This window comes from Neolamprologus multifasciatus, chromosome 3, assembly GCF_963576455.1.
Source record: "Neolamprologus multifasciatus chromosome 3, fNeoMul1.2, whole genome shotgun sequence".
Classification (NCBI taxonomy): Eukaryota; Metazoa; Chordata; class Actinopteri; order Cichliformes; family Cichlidae; genus Neolamprologus; species Neolamprologus multifasciatus.
This window is the reverse complement of record NC_140441.1, coordinates 1,918,845-1,939,070: the sequence shown is the minus strand read 5'-3', so window position 1 is coordinate 1,939,070 and position 20,226 is coordinate 1,918,845. Positions and strand designations below refer to the sequence as shown.

At 40.0% G+C, this 20,226-nt stretch overlaps 1 protein-coding gene across 4 annotated transcripts in view; it reads right to left on the bottom strand.

Annotated features, from left to right (window-relative positions):
• LOC146521016 (protein NLRC3-like) overlaps positions 1-20,226 on the bottom strand; it is a 34,302-nt gene that overhangs the window by 8,317 nt on the left and 5,759 nt on the right. For all 4 annotated transcript variants that reach the window (XR_014873130.1, XM_085154259.1, XM_085154258.1 and 1 more), the window contains 5 exons: positions 20,057-20,158; positions 17,288-17,366; positions 7,761-7,989; positions 5,820-7,620; positions 5,050-5,223 (listed from right to left, as the gene is read on the bottom strand). Coding sequence is in view for 3 of the 4 variants with exons in the window: in XM_085154259.1 (XP_085010385.1) it covers positions 5,050-5,223; positions 5,820-7,620; positions 7,761-7,989; positions 17,288-17,366; positions 20,057-20,158 (2,385 nt within the window). In the remaining variant the exon portion in view is untranslated. The remainder of the gene's footprint in view (positions 1-5,049; positions 5,224-5,819; positions 7,621-7,760; positions 7,990-17,287; positions 17,367-20,056; positions 20,159-20,226) is intronic.

Below are 20,226 nucleotides of genomic sequence, written 5' to 3'. Positions count from 1 at the left end.
CCTGAAGATTCAGGTGGAAGAGCTGCTGAAATAAAGATTTTTAATCAGAGTATCAGAGGGTAAACTGCTTTAAAATACTTAAATTACAGACTTTTAAGTGTAAATGAATGAATGGCTGTGTGTTTTTGTTTTATGGGCTGAATAGCTAGAGAATATGGTCAGCATTAGTCCACAACCTCCATCACACTGCTCTCCAGATAGCCTGAAACATCTCTCTGTGTATCAGTTCCCCAGGGCAAGTGAGTAATGAGCTGCGATGCAGCACTCCTGTTTCAAAAGACCTGCTTATCATTAGTCTTAATACTTTAATTGGTCTTTTTATTTTTTACATTCTGTGAATTAGATGAACTTTACAGTTTGAACAAAACTTTCAGGATGAAAGCCACGACTCTGAGGCCAAAGAAAGCAGGAATGTGTATTTTTCATAATTTTTCTATCTTTTCCTTAAATTAAATCACAAGTTTTAAATGACAGAGGGCATGGTCTTTTACTACAAGTCAAACATGTTAATTATATATAAGACAGGCAATAAAACACAGAGCCAGCTAAACTGTCAACTGTAAACCTTTTCCATATTTATAAAACAAACTATAAATTCACAGCACTAAATTTATTATTCTTTTTTCTTTTTCCACTTTAAGCATTGAGGCAGGGTTAACTAACAATGTGAAGCATTTTATGCTTTTATGTGATGCACTGGAGCAGCTACAGACCTATCTCTAAATTACTGTTAATTGCTAAGCTTCTAGAAAAGGTTGTGGCTAAGCAACTTATAGCATCTCTAGACAAACATAGAATTTGTGATAAGTTTCAGTCTGGCTTTTGCAGACCTCACTCCACAGATACAGCCCTTCTTAGGGTCTCAAGTGACATTTTGATGAATAATGATGCAGGAAAATGCTCGGTCCTACTTATGTTGGACCTCACATCGGCTTTTGACACTGTTGACCATCACATCCTCCTTGAAAGTCCTAAACATTGGGTTGGTGTATCGGGTACTGCCTTGGAGTGGTTCTCATTTTCTCTACATAACTGATCTTTTTCTGTGGTGGTCTCCGATTTTAGGTCATCCTCTACCTCCCTTACTTGTGGTGTCCCTGAGGGTTTGTTTTTGGGGCCTTTATTGTTTTTAATATATCTTCTCCCCCTCCAGCATATAATGGGCTCTTTTGAGGACATTTCTTATCACTGTTATGCTGATGATATTCAGTTGTACATCTCTTTTAAGCCCCAGGATTCATCTAAGCTTCAGCTTTTAAATGACTGCTTGGATTTCATCAAATGTTGGATGGCTGTAAATTTCCTCCAACTCAACGAGGGGAAAACTGAAGTCCTCATGTGCGCTCCGGACAGATTTGTATCTCAGATAGTGAAAGCCCTTGGTCCTCTTTCTTTGCATGTTAAATCCTCTATCAGGAATTTAGGTGTCACTTTTGACTTGACTCTCACATTGGATGGGCATGAGAAATCGCTGGTTTGGTCTTGTTTTTATCATTTAAGAAATGTGGCTAAGTTAAGCCCTATTTTATCTCGCTCTGAACTGGAGATTGCTATACATGCATTTATTTCGTCGCGCTTGGATTATTATAACTCGCTGTTTATGTGTCTAAGCAAAGGTTCTCTGGATCGTCTGCAGGTTGTGCAAAACGCTGCAGCTAGGATGTTGACAAAATCCTGAGTGGAGAGTGCTTTGGAGCGCTTTCCTTATAAAACGCCACATTTACCATCTCTGCCCATGGTAAACATAAAAATGTCTCAGGAAAAAGCACCACATATATTTTTTTTAATCATAACTCTGGGTTTACGTAGCCTATCAACAAAATTTAAAAACTGCTATATAGTTTGAAGTCCACACTTTTAACATAAAAAGGGAGACTCAGGTTGTCTTGGGTTGACATAACATCTTGTTTTTATGTCATCTTAAATTGGTCATGAAATTGGTTTACTTTATTCTTCCTCAGCCAATCAGGAACACTTGTGTGATTGCGCCCGACCCCCCAGCTCCCGTTAAGCTGAAGGCAGCTTCAACCATCTGTGATTTGAAAAAGGGCAATGAGTCCACACCACATTTCCTTGTTAGTAACGGCGATGTAACTATAGAAATAGAGATTATTGAGATCACTAGTTACTGAAAAAAGTAACGGCCGTTATTTCCATCACTCATAATGACACGATTATTTGCATTTCTGCTACTCATAAACTAGTGACAGTATTTAATGATCAATATCCACAAATGCTTCCTGTTGAATTTAGAGTACATTTTAAGATCCTGGTCTTGACATTAAGAGCCTTGCATGGACTGGCACCACCCTACATCTCCGATCTGCTACAGCAGGTCCCTGAGGTCATCTGATCAGGGCTTACTTGCTATAAAAAAGACTAAGATAAGAAGTAAGGGTGACAGAGCTTTTGCCACTGTGGCCCCGAGACTGTGGAACTCTCATACATTAAGAATACATTAAGACTCGGTAGTTGTTTTTAAAAAACAACTCTAAACTCACCTTTCTAAAACTGTCTTTGGTTAAATTTCTGCTGGTTTTACCCTTTTATTATTTTTTATCTTATGTGCAGCACTTTGTGATTCTGTCTAGAAAGGTGCTATATAAATAAAATGTTATTTATTTATTTATTTTATATGTTGCAAACTGGTTGATTTGTAATGAGTTAAATTTTGTCTCCCGTAGTGCTCTGATATGTTGTATTCAAAGTTGAAAGCTTTCAATGTCTGAAACTAGTGCAAACTAAGGTGATGTAAATGTAATGTAAATAAATATAATAAAAAAATGTAATGTAGATATTGATGATGAACTTCTTTTAATGACAAGCAGCCCACAGGGTATTTTGCTATTTGTTTTTTTATTAGTGCATTGTATACGATGGACTATGGAGGGCAGCACGGTGGCACAGTGGTTAGCACTGTTGCTGCACAGCAAGAAGGTCCTGAATTCAATTCCACTATCAGGCCGGGGTCTTTCTGTGTGGAGTTTGCATGTTCTCCCCGTGTTTGCGTGGGTTCCCTCCGGGTACTCCGGCTTCCTCCCACCGTCCAAAGACATGCAGCTTGTGGGGAGAGGTCAATTGGATAATCCAAATTGTCACTAGGTGTGAATGTGCGAGTGAAAGTGAGTGCGAATGGTTGTCTGTCTCTGTGTGTTGGCCCTGCGACAGACTGGCGACCTGTCCAGGGTGTACCCTGCCTCTCGCCCTATGACAGCTGGGATAGGCTCCAGCGCCCCCCGCGACCCTGAAAAGGATAAGCGGAAGCGAATGGATGGATGGATGTATACGATGGATGTAAAGCTGCACCGCTTGATGGATTGTCGGAGCATTACGGCTACCATAGTCAGGAGCCTCACGGAGTAATACGTACTGTGCTTCAACATAATATTACCGTATTGTGTGTATAAGGACCATAAATAGCACATGTTAAGAGACACGGTTACGAAGCAGATTTCAAACTCCAGGCTGTCAGTCAAGCAGTAGAACTTGGGAACAGAGCAGAATCTGGATTTAATAACTGTAAGGTAAGTAAAATCTTTTTTTTTATTCCTAAAGTTATATTTAGGATCATGTCTCTTGTAGTTATTAACTTATGCCACATACTATCAAGTTACACCACTAACACAGTAAACACAAAGTTATAGTTTTTTTCATGGATATGGGAAAGGTTTACAGTCTACAGTTCAGCATGCTGCGTGTTTTATTGCCTCGGCTTACATAATATTAACATGTTTGACATGCAGTAAAAGATAATTCTTAGTGTCCTGTGTTATTTAAAAATTAAGAAAAAAAAATAACAAAATGCATAAAAAATACATTCTACTTCTTCATAGAATGGGGATGAAGAATTTCTTTGTCTTACTGATGTAAAAACGATGGGTATAAAAATCCTTTGATGAGCAGGTCTTTTGAAACAGGAGTGCTTCAAAGCAATTCAATAAACCTCGCCCAGGGGCACCGATACTCAGATACGACAGAAAAGCATATAACATCTACTACTACTTTATTTTTATTATGGGTTTTATACTGTAAGAGCAACCAGTCGGACTCTTTATCAGTTACTGTGCAGAACTAATTATTAAATATCTACAAATCCCAGCATGTTTCTGCCTCTCTCTTCACCTGTATGGATAGTAACACTAAAATATTATTTTAAAAAGTGGTCACTTTAAGGACGCCTCATTAATGGTAGATTTGATACAGAATTAACTGAAGATGAACTGAAGCCAGAATAAGTGTGTTGATTAAATATAAAATAATTTATTAAAAGAGACGTAGAAGAGAGACAGTGTATAACACTCCACATTTAATTGGAGGCGAGTGTAACAGGAGGACAAAAACTGCAGAGAGGTATAATATTACAACTCTGCTTCTGCATCCCAACTCTGCATAGTCATATATTGGAGTGTTAATGAATTCAACCATATTTCTTGAACTAAGAGCTTCAAGGTGGGGTGGAAACCTGGTCTCGTAACGAGACCAGGTTTCCCAGAAACTCTATCAAATATCTATTAACAGGGCTGCACATAAGTGGTCCACAGGTGCGCATTCGCTGTCAAAATAAAAGACGCGCACCAGATAAGAAGTTGCAACGCTGTTTGTGTACATACAATTTTATGGAGGAGGACAGACATTTGTTTAGAACTTTTAAAGATGTCGAAAAAGCAAGCTCCTTTAAGAAATTACTTTGGTGTTCCTCCAACTCTAAAGAAATGTCAGAAGGAGTCTGAAATGCAAAAGAAGCGGTATATGTACGCAAATGCACGTTGCAACTTCTTATCTGGTGCGCGTCTTTTATTTTGACAGCGAATGTGCACCTGCGGCCCCTGTAGCAGTTTCAAATTTGTTTCATTGTCACCTGATCTTGACCCAGGAATATAATAAACTATGATTGCTGGAGTGTCCAAATTCGCATTTTTAAAAACAGAGTCACCAATATGCAAGAATAAATTGAAAAATTTAGAATTTAGAATTCAATAAGGTTTTTGTTTATGCCATGATATAATACAGATTTTAAATTTACATCCATGAAAAAGGCTGAATCCTGACCTCAGTTTTTTGACAGGACAATCTGGACTCTTTAATCCAGCAGACAGAAGTTGTACTCCTGCATCGTGCAGGTCATTGTTACTTAGGTCCAGTTCCATCACAGTAGAGGTATGGGAGATGAGAAAAGGGCACAGAGCATCACAGCTTCTCTCTGAGAGATTACAGCCAGACAATCTGAAAATCAATTATATTTGTGATTAAAATAAATTACCTTTTGTTTCAACCTACTACGGGATAAACAAATATTTCCATGTGGACGTAATTAATATAAATACACCTTCAAATTCAAGTCTGGAAATAATATATAGATGACATTTTTTAATTTGCTTAACAAAACAATTATACCTCTATATCTAGATGTGCAACATTTAGTAAAAGACCAGTATCCTCTGCCACAGGTATACATAATTTTCAAATTACAATATAAATATATATATATATATATATATATATATATATATATATATATATATATATATATATATGATTGTTGTTGCCAGATAGACTTCAAAAATAATCCTTACTTATCCCATTCTCAACCTTGATAAGACCCCACATTCATCTTCTGTTTGAAACAGGTTGTTTTAGCTCTGGTTTGTATTCATTTTTGAGTAGTTAATGAAAAGCTGAAGGTCCACTGTAGAACAGGTCTGGAAAGTACTTTTATAAAGACTACACTCAAAAAAGTTTCAGAATCGCTAACAATTTATGCTACTATAAACAATACATTGCGCTGATAACAAAAAAAATATGAGTAAATATTTACTTACAGAGCTTTGTTGGAGGCTTTGACCACTGGCAGCAGCTTCAAAAGAGCTTCCTCAGAAGCAGAGTATTTTTTCAGGTCAAACACATCCACATCTTTTTCTGATGACAGTAAGATGAAGACCAGAGCTGACCACTGAGCAGGAGACAGTTCATCTGTGGAGAGACTTCCTGATCTCAGTGACTGTTGGATCTCCTCCTCTAGAGAATGATCCTTCAGTTCACTCAGACAGTGGAACAGATTGATGCTTTTCTCTGCAGACAGATTCTCACTGAGCTTCATCTTGATGTACTGGACTGTTTCCTGATTGGTCTGGTAACTACTTGGTGTCTGTGTCAGCAGGCCTTGTAAGAGAGTCTGATTGGTCTGCAGTAAAAGACCCAGGAGGAAGCCGAGGAACAAGTCCAGGTGTCCATTTGGACTCTGTAAGGCCTTGTCCACAGCACTCTGGTAGAAGAATGTAGGATCTCTTGTTTCAGACTTCTGGGAGGTTGTTTGTAGTTCTTCCAGGAGATTGAGTCCAAAGTTGATGAAGGTCAGATGGACATGAAGAGCAGCCAGAAACTCCTGAACACTCAGATGGATGAAGCAGAACACCTTGTCCTGGTACAGTCCTCTCACCTCTTTAAACATCTGTGTGAACACTCCTGAGTACACTGAGGCTGCTCTGATATCGATGCCACACTCTGTCAGGTCTGATTCATAGAAGATCAGGTTTCCTTTCTGCAGATGATCAAAAGCCAGTTTTCCCAGAGACTCAATCATCTTCCTGCTCTCTGGACTCCAGTGTGGATCTGTCTCAGCTCCCCCATCATACTTGACCTTCTTCACTTTGGCCTGAACCACCAGGAAGTGGATGTACATCTCAGTCAGGGTCTTGGGCAGCTGTCCTCCCTCTCTGGTTTTCAGCACATCCTCCAGAACTGTAGCAGTGATCCAGCAGAAGACTGGGATGTGGCACATGATGTGGAGGCTTCGTGATGTCTTGATGTGGGAGATGATCCTGCTGATCTCCTTCTTATCTCTGAATCTCTTCCTGAAGTACTCCTCCTTCTGTGGGTCAGTGAACCCTCTGATCTCTGTCACCCTGCCAACACAGTCACGAGGGATCTGATTGGCTGCTGCAGGTCGTGTGGTTATCCAGAGGCGAGCAGAGGGAAGCAGTTTCCCCCTGATGAGGTTTATCAGCAGCACATCCACTGAGGTGGACCTTCTAGGGTCAGTCAGGATTGTAGTTTTGTGGAAGTCCAGAGGAAGTCGACACTCATCCAGACCATCAAAGATGAACACAACCTGGAAGTCTTCAAATCTGCAGATTCCTGCTTCTTTGGCTTCAGTAAAGAAGCGATGAACCAGTTCCACCAAGCTGAACTTTTCCTCTTTCAGCACATTCAGCTCTCTGAAAGTGAATGGAAATATGAACTGGATGTCCTGGTTGGCTTTGTCTTCAACCCAGTCCAGGGTGTATTTCTGTGTTAAGACTGTTTTTCCAATGCCAGCCACTCCCTTTGTCAGCACTGTTCTGATTGGTTCATCTCTTCCAGGTGAGGCTTTAAAGATGTCTTCTTTTGTGATTATTGCTTCTAGACTATCTAGTTTCTTGGATGCCGTTTCAATCTGTCTAACCTCATGTTCACTGACGAACTCTGCAGTCCCTCCCTCTGTCATGTAGAGCTCTGTGTAGATCTGATTCAGAAGGGTTGGATTTCCTGCTTTAGCAATGCCCTCAAACACACACTGGCACTTCTTCTTCAGTGTAGATTTAAATTCACGTTGACACCATTGGAAGTTTCTAGGCGAGGTTCCTAAATGAACCAATAGACAAAATACCACAATCAAGGATTTATTAATTGCACATACTGTAAATGTAATTTTGTCTGTTCCTTCAGACAGAATAAAATTTTCCTTTACGGAGCACCATAAATATTTAGAGAAATATTCTCACTTCTCAGCAGACACTCAGCAAACTCCTTCTGCTTCATTATCTTCAGGAAATCCAATGTGATCTTCACAAATGCTTCTCTGCTGCTTTCACTAGGCTCCTCATGTTCACCCTGCAATAAATTGCCATCCTTGCATTGACTCATTAAGCCTTTTAGGTCATCTGGAGTCAGAACCTCCTGGATCTTCTTCAACTCACTCTTCACAAACGTGACGATGTTATCCTCCAGCAGCTGGAAGAGAATACTTAAGGAATGACCAAATCACACCACAACAAAGGCAGTTGTATCACAAAAGCTTTAAGTCACACAAAGTAGATAACAGGCTGACTTCTGCTAAATGGGTCAAACAAAGCAGAAATGATAGAAACACATGAGATCCTTCTAAAATATGATGTGACACTATAGATTAAGTGTCTTTCATAGTACTTGAATGTGTAAAGAAAGCTAATTTTTGAGTTTAATACAGGTGAAGAAGCTGAAACTTCTGCTAAAAAGAGGTGAAGAAAACAAACACAGATATACAAAAATACACACACAAGGACATAAAAAGACAGACACACACCAAAACATAAACACAGACATACAAAAATACACACACACGGACATACAAAGAAACACACAGAGAGCATGGAGTGTTCTGTGTTTTTCTATGTCAGCCAATCAGTCTAAATCTGCTCAATTTATATCAATGATATGCTGAATCATTGAATAAAAGAATAAAAATTGGGTCGCACAAACACAGAGCACTTTAAGAACAACATGGTTGACTAAAGTGCTTTCCAATAAAAAAAAAAAAATACAGAGATAAAAGTTAAAAACCATACATTAAACAGACAAAGATAACAACAACAACAACAACAACAACAACAATAATAATAATAATAATAATAATAATAATAATAATAATAACAACAACAACAACAACAACAACAACAACAATAATAAAATAAATACATAAATGGGGAAAAAAAATCAGTAACTATTAAATATTAAAAGTAAAAAGTAAAAGTTAAAAAGCATATTAAAAAAAAAACAAGTAAAAAAGATTAAGAGCAACCAGAAACTGAGTAAAACTGACTCTGATACTACTTCTAAAAATCCTTGGAAAAAAGGCGTGTTTCTAAAAGTGATTTGAAGATTTCAAGTTTTGGGGCCAGCCTAATATGGGGGGGGGTATCTTATTCCATAATTTGGGGCCACAACAGTGAACGCCCAGTCTCCCCAGTGTTTCAATCTTGACATGGGAACAGGAAAGAGTGACTTGTCAGTTGTTCTGAGAGACCTTTGTGGAGTGTATCGGTGTAGAAGGTCTGACAGGTAAGAAGGAGCCAGGCCATTTAAAACTTTAAAAGCAAACAATAAAAATGTAAACTGAATTCTAAGATGGACAGGCAACCAGCGTAAAGAGGTAAGGACAGGGGTAATGTGCTCATGTTTGTGTGCCCCTGTCACAAATGCATGTAAAACAAAAAGAGATAAAACCACACGTAGCGATAATACAGGGAAAAGAAGTTTCAAACAAAACAGGTATATGATCAGAAAAGACGTCATCATAAATTTTAAGGTTATAAACAGGCAAACCATGTGAAAAAACAAACAGATCTAGAGTATGTCAACGTTTATGTGTGGGACCAGTGACAGACTGCAAAACATTAAAAACATCAAGTAGGTTTAGTACAGGGGTGTCCAAACTCTGGCCCGCAGGCCCATTTTCACTGGCCCGCAAGTAATTTTATAAATAGAATAGCATATGGGCCGCACTTCAACTTTTGCTTGAGTGTATTGCACTTCTTAGTTTTAACACCAGGGGGAGCTACTGTTGATCAAGGCAGTTGCGCCACCAAAAAGGACAATCACAGAAGAAATTTACCCAAAGTTACTAAACATGGCAGAACCAAAGAAGCGAAAGGTAGAAAGTGAGTGCAGAAAATTTCAGATACGGTGGGAGAGTGAATATTTGCCTGACTCTTGATGGCGCTGTCACTTGGTGTTCGCTCACTCTGTGGTAGAGTATCGCTTCTAGGGCTGGGCGATATATCGATATAAAAAATATCTATATATTTTTATACAAGATATACGATGTGACAATATCGTTTATATCGATATAGTCTATGTTACGTTATAATTATAGTTGTGGAGCCACAAGTTTGCCTCTCTTTCGTCCACTTTTGTCTTTACGCAACATTACTCGGCCTCGCCTCTCCTTAACTGAACACAACTCCCCCTCCTCCCCCATTGCTTCACCTGCAGGCAGCGACAAGATTGACACGGCAAATCTCTGTTAACGAGGTACTGCGCATCGCCCCGTGGTGGGGCTGGACGGCATCAACGTGTTAATGAGCTAACTATGCTAACCACGGTAACGCCATGCAGCCCACAGGGCCTGCACAGCCTAAAATCCTTTCATTCTTTCAAAAGTTGACAGCGTGCCTTTTGTATGAATTCTGGTTGTGCTCGATGACTGCGAAACGATTTTATGTGGTACACTGCGCTCAGCAATCTGTCAAAAAAATTTTTAGTACGACTTTGGTAAGTTACGGAGTTGCACCGCTTGATGGATTGTCGGAGCATTACGGCTACCGAGGAGTTTCGCGTAGTAATACGTACTTTGCTTCAACGTAATATTATCGTATTGTGTGTGTATAAGGACCATAAATGGCACATTTTAAGAGACACGGTTACATAGGGGGATTTCAAACTCCAGGCTGTCAGTCACGCAGTAGAGCTTGGGAACAGAGCAGCTGTGAAATCTGTCTTTGTTATTATGCTCGGCGTCTTTTAGTTTATATTTTGACTGCACAATTGTGAGCTCTTTGTTATGCACAAAAACAACATAGTTTTATTTATGGCACATTAGTATTTAATAAATGCTGATAATTTATTTTTGAGTAGTTTTTTTCATGTACATCTATGCTGTATGTTAACAAAAGTGCCTGTGTGACATCTGGGACACAGCTTTGACTAAGAACTCTTTTTGTTCTTACTTTATGGCTTTAAAAAAATATTGAGATATATATCTTATATCGCCATCCAGCTAAAAAATATTGAGATATGAATTTTGGGTCATATCGCCCAGCCCTAATCGCTTCCTGTTCCTGCTCAAACACAGTGGTGTTTCTGAGTAGCTCATCTGCTTAGCAATTTAATTAAAAACTTTTAAATACATTATTTTTTTCATAGTATAATCTTCACGTGCTTCATCCGAAGCAAACTTTCTGTGTACTGACTACCTAATTTATAGCCAAAGTATTCACTCACTGTCTCTGTACTGTTTTGCTAGCTTAGGTTAGCTCGTAGCCGACTCGTTAGCACCATGGCTACTTCACCTGTCCCTCCTGCACTTTCCTGCTCATTGTGTCAGATGTTTAGCTACTCCTCGGCCTCCTTTAGCAGTAATGATATCTGTAAGAAATATAACATATTTGAAGCTCTGGAGGCCAGGATTACTGAATTGGAGACTCGGCTTCGCACCCTTCATTCACCTGTAGCTAGCCAGGCCCCTGTAGCTGGTGCAGCCGAAGATAGCATAGGCCCCGCTAGCTGTTTCCCGGCAGACCCCAAGCAGCTGGGGAAAGAGGGCGGCTGGGTGACGGTGAGGAGGAAGCATAGTCCTAAACAGAAGCCCCAGGTACACCACCAACCCGTTCATGTGTCTAACCATTTTTCCCCACTCGGCGACAGACCCGCCGGGGGTCAAACTCTGGTAATTGGTGATTCTGTTCTCAGACGTGAAGCTAGAGACACCGGCAACCATAATCAATTGTCTTCCAGGGCAGGCAACATTGAAGGAAATTTAAAACTGCTGGCTAAGGGTAAACGTAAATTCAGTAAAATCATAATTCACGTCGGCAGTAATGACACCCGGTTACGCCAATCGGAGGTCACTAAAATCAATATCAAATCGGTGTCTAACTTTGCCAAAACAATGTCGGACTGTAGTTTTCTCTGGTCCCCTCCCCAATCAGACCAGGAGTGGCATGTTTAGCCGCATGTTCTCCTTAAATTGCTGGCTGTCTGAGTGGTGTCCCAGAAACGATGTGGGCTTCATAGATAATTGGCAAACCTTCTGGAGGAAACCTTGTCTTGTTAGGAGAGACGGCATCCATCCCACTTTGGATGGAGCAGCTCTCATTTCTAGAAATATGGACAAATTTATTAAACCCCCCAAAATATGACTATCCAGAGTTGCGACCAGGAAGCAGAGTTGCAGTCTTACACGCCTCTCTGCAGCTTCTCTCTTCCTGCTACCCCCCCAAAAACCCATCTCCATAGAGACTGTGTCAGCTCCCAAACAGACAAAAAACAAACTAAAAACCAGCAATAAACAACTTAAACATATAAAAATCACAAAGAAAGAACAATACAGTATCCACATCTGAACCACAGAGTAAAACAGTGAAATGTGGATTATTAAATATTAGGTCTCTCTCCAAGTCTCTGTTAGTACATGACTTAATAATTGATCAACAAATCAATTTACTCTGCCTTACAGAAACCTGGTTGAAGCAGGAGGATTATGTTAGTTTAAATGAATCAAGACCCCCGAGTCATTCTAACTACCAGAAATCCCGAAGCACAGGCCGAGGGGGCAGTGTGGCAGCAATTTTTCACACCAGTCTATTAATTAATGAAAGACCAAGACAGACTTTTAATTCATTTGAAAGCCTGATGCTTAACATTGTCCACCCCAGCTGTGAAACTCAGAAACCAGTCTGACTTGTTATCGTGTATCGTCCACCTGGGCCTTACACAGAGTTTCTGTCTGATTTCTCAGACTTTTTATCTGATTTAGTTCTGAGCTCAGATAAAATAATTATTGTGGGTGATTTTAACATCCATGTAGATGCTAAAAATGACAGCCTCAACATAGCATTAAATCTGTCATTAGACTCAATTGGTTTCTCTCAAAATGTAAAAGAACCCACCCACCACTTTAATCACACTCTAGATCTTGTTTTAACATATGGCATAGAAACTGAACATTTAACTGTGTTTCCTGAAAACCCTCTCCTGTCTGATCATTTCTTGATAACATTTACATTTACAATAATTGATTACGCAGCAGTGGAGAGTGGACTTTATCAAAGTAGATGTCTTTCTGAAAGTGATGTAACTAAGTTTAAGAATATAATCCACCCACTGTTATCATCGTCAATGCCCTGTACCAACACAGAGCAGAGCAGCTATCTGAACGTTACCCCAACAGAGGTCGATTATCTTGTTAATAATTTTACCTCCTCACTACGTACGACTCTGGATACTGTAGCTCCTGTGAAAACTAAGGTCTCAAATCAGAAGTACCTGACTCCGTGGTATAATTCTCAAACATGTAGCCTAAAGCAGATGACTCGTAAGCTGGAGAGGAAATGGCGTGTCACAAATTTAGAAGATCATCATTTAGCCTGGAGAAATTGTTTGCTGCTTTATAAGAAAGCCCTCCGCAAAGCCAGAACATCTTTCGTCACTGATTGAAGAAAATAAGAACAACCCCAGGTTTCTCTTCAGCACTGTAGCCAGGCTGACAAAAAGTCAGAGCTCTTTTGAGCCAACCATCCCTTTAACGTTAACTAGTAATGACTTCGTGAACTTCTTCACAAATAAAATTTTAATCATTAGAGAAAAAATTACCAATATTCATCCCACAGATGTAATATTATCTACAGCTACTCTTAGTAACATTGATGTTAAGTTAGACTCTTTTTCTCCAATTGATCTTTCTGAGTTAACTTCAATAATTACTTCCTCCAAACCATCAACATGTCTTTTAGACCCCATTCCTACAAAACTGCTCAAAGAAGTCCTGCCATTAATTAATTCTTTGATCTTAAATATGATCAACCTATCTCTAATAATCAGCTATGTACCACAAGCCTTCAAGCTGGCTGTAGTTAAACCTTTACTTAAAAAGCATCTCTAGACCCAGCAGTCTTAGCTAATTATAGGCCAATCTCCAACCTTCCTTTCATATCAAAAATCCTTGAAAGAGTAGTTGTCAAACAGCTAACAGATCATCTGCAGAAGAATGGCTTATTTGAAGAGTTTCAGTCAGGTTTCAGAGCTCATCACAGCACAGAAACAGCTTTAGTGAAGGTTACAAATTATCTTCTTATGGCCTCTGACAGTGGACTCATCTCTGTGCTTGTCCTGCTAGACCTTAGTGCAGCGTTCGATACTGTTGACCATAATATCCTATTAGAGCGAATAGAACATGCTGTAGGTATTACAGGTACTGTGCTGCAGTGGTTTGTATCATATCTATCTAATAGACTCCAATTTGTGCATGTAAATGGAGAGTCCTGTTCATACACTGAGGTTAATTATGGAGTTTCACAGGGTTCAGTGCTAGGACCAATTCTGTTTACATTATACATGCTTCCCTTAGGCAGCATCATTAGAAGACATAGCATACATTTACACTGCTATGCAGATGACACCCAACTCTATCTATCCATGTAGCCAGATAACACACACCAATTAGTTAAACTGCAGGAATGTCTTAAAGGCATAAAGACCTGGATGGCCGCTAACTTTCTGCTTGTTAATTAAGATCAAACTGAGGTTATTGTACTCGGCGCTGAAAAGCTTAGAAATATGGTATCTAACCAGATTCTTACTCTGGATGGCATTACCTTGGCCTCCAGTAACACTGTGAGGAACCTTGGAGTCATTTTTGACCAGGATATGTCCTTCAACGCACATGTTAAACAAATATGTAAGACTGCGTTCTTCCATTTGCGCAACATCTCTAAAATTAGAAATATCCTGTCTCAGAGTGACGCTGAAAAACTAGTTCATGCATTTATTACTTCCAGGCTGGACAACTGTAATTCATTATTATCAGGATGTCCTAAAAACTCGCTGAAAAGTCTTCAGTTAATCCAAAATGTTGCAGCAAGAGTCCTGACAGGGACTAGAAAGAGAGAGCAGATTTCTCCTATTTTGGCTTCCTTTAATTGGCTTCCTCTTAAATCCAGAATTGAATTCAAAATCCTGCTCCTCACATACAAGGTCTTAAATAATCAGGCCCCATCTTATCTTAATGACCTTGTAGTGCCATATCACCCTATTAGAGCACTTTGCTCTCACACTGCAGGCCTACTTGTTGTTCCTAGAGTATTTAAAAGTAGAATTGGAGGCAGAGCCTTCAGTTTTCAGGCCCCTCTTCTGTAGAACCAGCTTCCAGTTTGGATTCAGGAGACAGACACTATCTCTACTTTTAAGATTAGGCTTAAAACTTTCTGACTTGTCTTGCCAACATTAAACTGCAACTGTCTGATAAAGCTGTGCTTTTGATTTTTACTCCATCGCATGCGATGAGAGCACCAATGCCACAGACACCGCACAGCTGCTAATTTTTTTGCGGGGAGTGGACGAGAGCACGGGCAGTCTGCTTGCCTCCACCCCAGTGGAAAGGGTAACATCTCCTGGGTCTAGGTGCAGTTTCCCCCTCTGGGCGCGAGGGTACCTGGACCCGGGTTATAGAGTATGTTTGGGGAGTGTGATTGTGCGTACAATGTCCATTTGTGTCTATCCTTACGTTGGGTGAGTGCTGAGTATATGTTTGCATGAGGGTGGGAATGCATGTTTGTGTCTGTGTGTGCCTCCCAGGCAACTCCCAGGCCCTCCAAAGTATGGAGGCCTATCTCCCCTACTAATACCCTGACTAATGCCCTCAGGGGTCGGTGCGTTGGTGGTTCTTGGTGTCCGGGGCTGGGTGCTCAGGTATATACCAGCTCACTCCCGGTGGCTAGTTGGCGGGGGATGGCTCCTGTTGCTCGGTCAGACCTCTTCCAGGGCGTTGGGGGACCCTCGGGCCTCCGGGCCTGCGGCTCGGTTCACTCTGGCACAGCTGGCTGACCCCTCTGGCTTCTTCTCCGTGGCTACTGGGTGACCCCTCATCTGGGGCTCTCCTCAGCTCTTCCCAGGAGGGTGGCACAGATGCCCCTCCGGTGCTCCTCTTTGGGCTCTTGCACTCTGGGGCCTCTGAATGTCTGGAGCCTGGATCTCCTCCATGCCTGCTTCATACCCTGGGGGACGGGGCTATGGCTCTCTACATCTTCTAGCAGACCATTACATGGGGAAAAATTTTGAATACAAGCGCGCTGATCCACACAGGTGTGCACACGGGTGTGCACACGGGTGTTCACTATTCATAGACATAAACTACACCTTTATTGGCTGCTACTTCCAAACACATTGTGCGCTGTTGGTCCTGCGTGCTGCACCACAACATTCAATATTTAGTATTTACTGTTTGCTTGTTTTCTCTTCTTTTTCTCTCAACAGGTGATCCAGGAGAATTTTTTCTTTTTAAGTGCCCTTTCTCACTGTCCCTCTCCCCTTCTGTTTTTCTTTTCCTTCATCTTTCTTTCTCCCTTTCCTATCCCCCAGTCATGTCTTTCCCGTCTGTAACAACTGAAAATAAAATAAAATAAAAAATAACAACAAAGGTCGATCAAATTGACCAATGCGGCAAGGCCACCTACACAACAGCAGCTGGGTACACCCTGTAATGGAAATTTCTTTATTTTATGTATTGATCACATTAGTAATAATTATAACATCACTTTGTCACTTAGTTATATACATGTCAGATAGCACCACAAATATGTCTTTATGCTCTATTATACCATATAATGCCCTACTGTGTGTGTGTAAGTTCATGGGAGATGTTAAACAGATGGTGAAAAACGAAGGTGCCTCCCTTATCAGGCCGTAGCAAGGATTCGAGAGGTAAATCTCCAGGTGATGGATAAGTGAAAAACAAAGGTGTCTCTCTCTCTCTCTCGAAGGAAAGGTTTCAAGGATACTTTGAGTTGAAGGTATAAAACCACATGATGTGCTGTCAAATGCCTTTTGTCTCTGTTTTTCTGTGTGTGTATAAGATATAAGGGCGGTAGCCATCGTGACACAGCATTTTGGCATCGGACCTGAATGCTCTCTCCACTGCAATGTATATAATAAACTCCACTTTAAAAAGGCGCTCACCAAGTGTTTACAGTTCATTGAAAACTTTCATAACAACCCTTCTAGAGCTAACAATACGACTATTCTTGTTCATTCTCTGGTTCATTCTCCTATGTTAATTAATGTAATTCTATCCTTTCTAGATTACCACTCAAACTTCTCCATAGACTTCACCCAGTGCAAAACGCAGCTACCTGTGTCATTGCCAGAATACCTTCTATTTAGCTAATTGCTCCTGTCCTTCAACCACTTCACTGGATTCCTGTAAAGTATGACATTAATTTTACTCTAAGATCCTACTTCACTGCTACTGTTACCATTTGCTCACATCATGGGTTTTGGCGCCTTCAGCTGAGTGGACACTTGTGTTTAGAACTATCTGCTGCACCACATTCACAACATGCATTCTCACCCCAGCTCTAAAGCCAGCCTTAAAACATTTTTTTTTAAACCTGCGTATTCTGATTTGTGCTTAATATTTATAATTTTATGATGTATTCACCTCACAACATGGAAATAACTGTGAATAGAATAGATGTAAATGTAGTTGTTGTATATGTACCTTAAATAAGGAGTCCAGGTGTGTTTGATGCTGCTGGGCAGACTGACCACTGGGAACCTCTGAGCTCTCCTGGTCCACTCTGTGGAGGAATTGGAGTCAGAACAATACAACAAAATATTGTAATCGAAACGCAACCTAAGATGCTGGTGGTCCTCCACATTATACAAAAAACAAACAAACAAACAAGACAACAACAAAAAACCCAGCTCCCACTTGTTAATAAGTGGGAGCTGACACTATTTGAACATTAACAATATACAACTCCAGAACATAGTTCACTAGCAATATTTATCTTCGTTAAAAATACTTTTAACAAAGGATATAGAATAATCCTTTTTTGTTATTATAAATATACAACAAAATTATTGTGCTCCATACCTGTTTAAGTGGAGCACAACTGTGCAGGAGTAAAAAAAAAAAAATAAACACAGACCTCTTAATGAAAGAGAGCTGAGACATTGTGTGCACTTCCAAGAAACAGGGATTTTGGTCCCTGCTGCTCTCTGTGAACAAACTGTTTTTTACAGCCCAGCATGAAGATTGATCATTTCCTGTCAGATGGCCCTAGATTTTTTTTAAATTTACTTTTTCTTCTTAATGCCTCTCCTTGTGTCATCTGTGAATCCAATGAAGATATTACAAATATTACGGAATCTTTGAACCTTGATTGTCAACCAGGACGGGTGCAAATGTTTGAATTGACTTATCAGTTGTAACATAGTCTGCACAGCACGTATAAAAGTGGACAGTCCTCCAGGTCCCCTTAATCAAATAAACCTCAGCATGTATTCTCAGAGCTGTACTGCAGTTGTGTGAGAGCACACACTGACTAAGTTTTGATTAGGTTTTTGTTTTTTTTATTATAGTGGGCTAAGTACTAAAATGATCAAAACTTGATCCAAGACTTTTATTATACACTGAATTCTGTAAAGCAGCAGCTTATGTACATATCTTTCTTGTGTAAGTGTAAATTTGTCTGTGTTATTGTGTGAATATTTACGCTATTGTGTACTTCACACACATGGAGAAATGCCAAACTGCCTTTCATTGTTCTTGTAACAGCGACAATAAAAAGCTATTCTATTCTATTTTATTCTGATGACTGTTTTGCAATTATTTATTTTCTCTAGGAGTTTACTCCTAGAGAAGATCTTGTAAACTTAATTTTTATTACGTGGAAACTGAAAGCAGAAATCCATATCAGGGTAGGCTTGATAAAGTGACCCTGAATTGGAAGAGCAGACAAGTAAAAAAGAATGGATGGATGAATGAAGGGATGGACGTATTTAGTTTAGGGATATTTGTTGGATAATGAAGCTGTAATAGATGAGAGAGTTTTTAAATACTGGGGAGTTCTTGAGAACAAAAAATCCTGCTTCTTCCCTTTTTGGCTGCTCTTTCAGCTGTCCTCCTGATATACTCATTTGAAATCTTGTCCATCGTCAACTCAGTGCCACCACATCCAAGCCCTATAACATGGTCTCACTATCATATTGTAAAGTTTCCCTTTCACTCTTCCTGCAATCCTGTCACAAATCACTCTTGACATTTATAATCACCCCCTCCACCAGGGCTGGACTGGGACAAAAAAAATGGGCCCGGGCATTTTGACTAGAGACCGGCCCACCAGGTATTATAGGAAAAGCCATAAAGCCTTTGAATGAAAACAAATGCTGTTGTGACAGTGATGGACAGTCTTGTTGGTATATGTATGATTTCTATACATTTGACATCAGATGAAAACTTTGGTTGTAAGATATGGATAATTATTTGTTGAAAGCGAGACATTTTAAATGAGAATAATAAAGAAAAGTACTTCTTTGTGCCCCCCTCTCCCTGTTAATGCCCTACCTGCCCCCCTGGCAACACTTTGCTAGACCCGCCCCTGCACAGTTACCAGCTGTCAGCTACTTAGAAAAGGATCCTGGTGTTATTTGTCTCTCAGAAACAGTTCATAACTTCAGCTCATTCATGTCACCTAAAAGGTAAACCTGTTTCTCCATCACCTGTTCAGCTCTGATGATTCAGTAAGGACATCTCCTGGTTTCATCTTCATGTTTCCCTCTCACCACATATCCAAACCAACATCATGACCAGCAGCTTTACAGCTGTGGCTCCAGCAAACATCAGCTGATACTAGAAATTAATGTTAAATAAATTCTAACAATAGCTGATCAAGCTTAAACGTGCTGCTGTTGTTTAGCGCGACATCCGCTGGTTTCTTCTTTGTGGGCGATAAACAAACAAGAGAAAAGCCGATCAGCTGATCATTGATCAGTTTCATGATTGAAGTAGCAACAGAAGAGGGAGGGGAGAGAATGAGAGAAGAAGAAACAGCTGCGCTGCATAACGACAGAATAACTCCAGCTTTGTGTCTTTTTCCATTCTAGCTGAAGTACGGGACAAACTGTGTTCCTTTTCGCCTCAATACAAAAGGCATAATATTTTCTCTGAATATGAGGCGATTCCATTTTTTACGGGACGGTTGGCAACTCTAATAATTAACCTTATGAATAAAATAAAGTTTGCTACCAGTAACATCATAGCACCCACTCAGCTGTATAGAAACTCTGTCATGCTGTCATAGCTAGCACGCAGTACAAGTTATTGTAACTGTTTGCTGAAGTGGATTTTCAGTTTTTTAGAAACCAAGGGCTTGTTTTAAAGACACAGTTTAAATGGATTGAGGGAATGACGTGTTTGCACTGCAGTTTATAATCAACAAAATCAAACAGTTAAAAGAAAGAGTTCATGTTACTAACAGCTCACCTCTCTGCAGCAGACAGACTCTGGGATTTAAAATCAATGATGAAATGTTTAGACTCATCACTCTGTAAGGACACAGAGCTGGGTGGAGGTCCAGGTTGGTTCCTGTGAATAATGATGGAGCAGTGATGTGATTGCTGAGCTGTGACATGGAGAAGAGTCATGGACAGTTA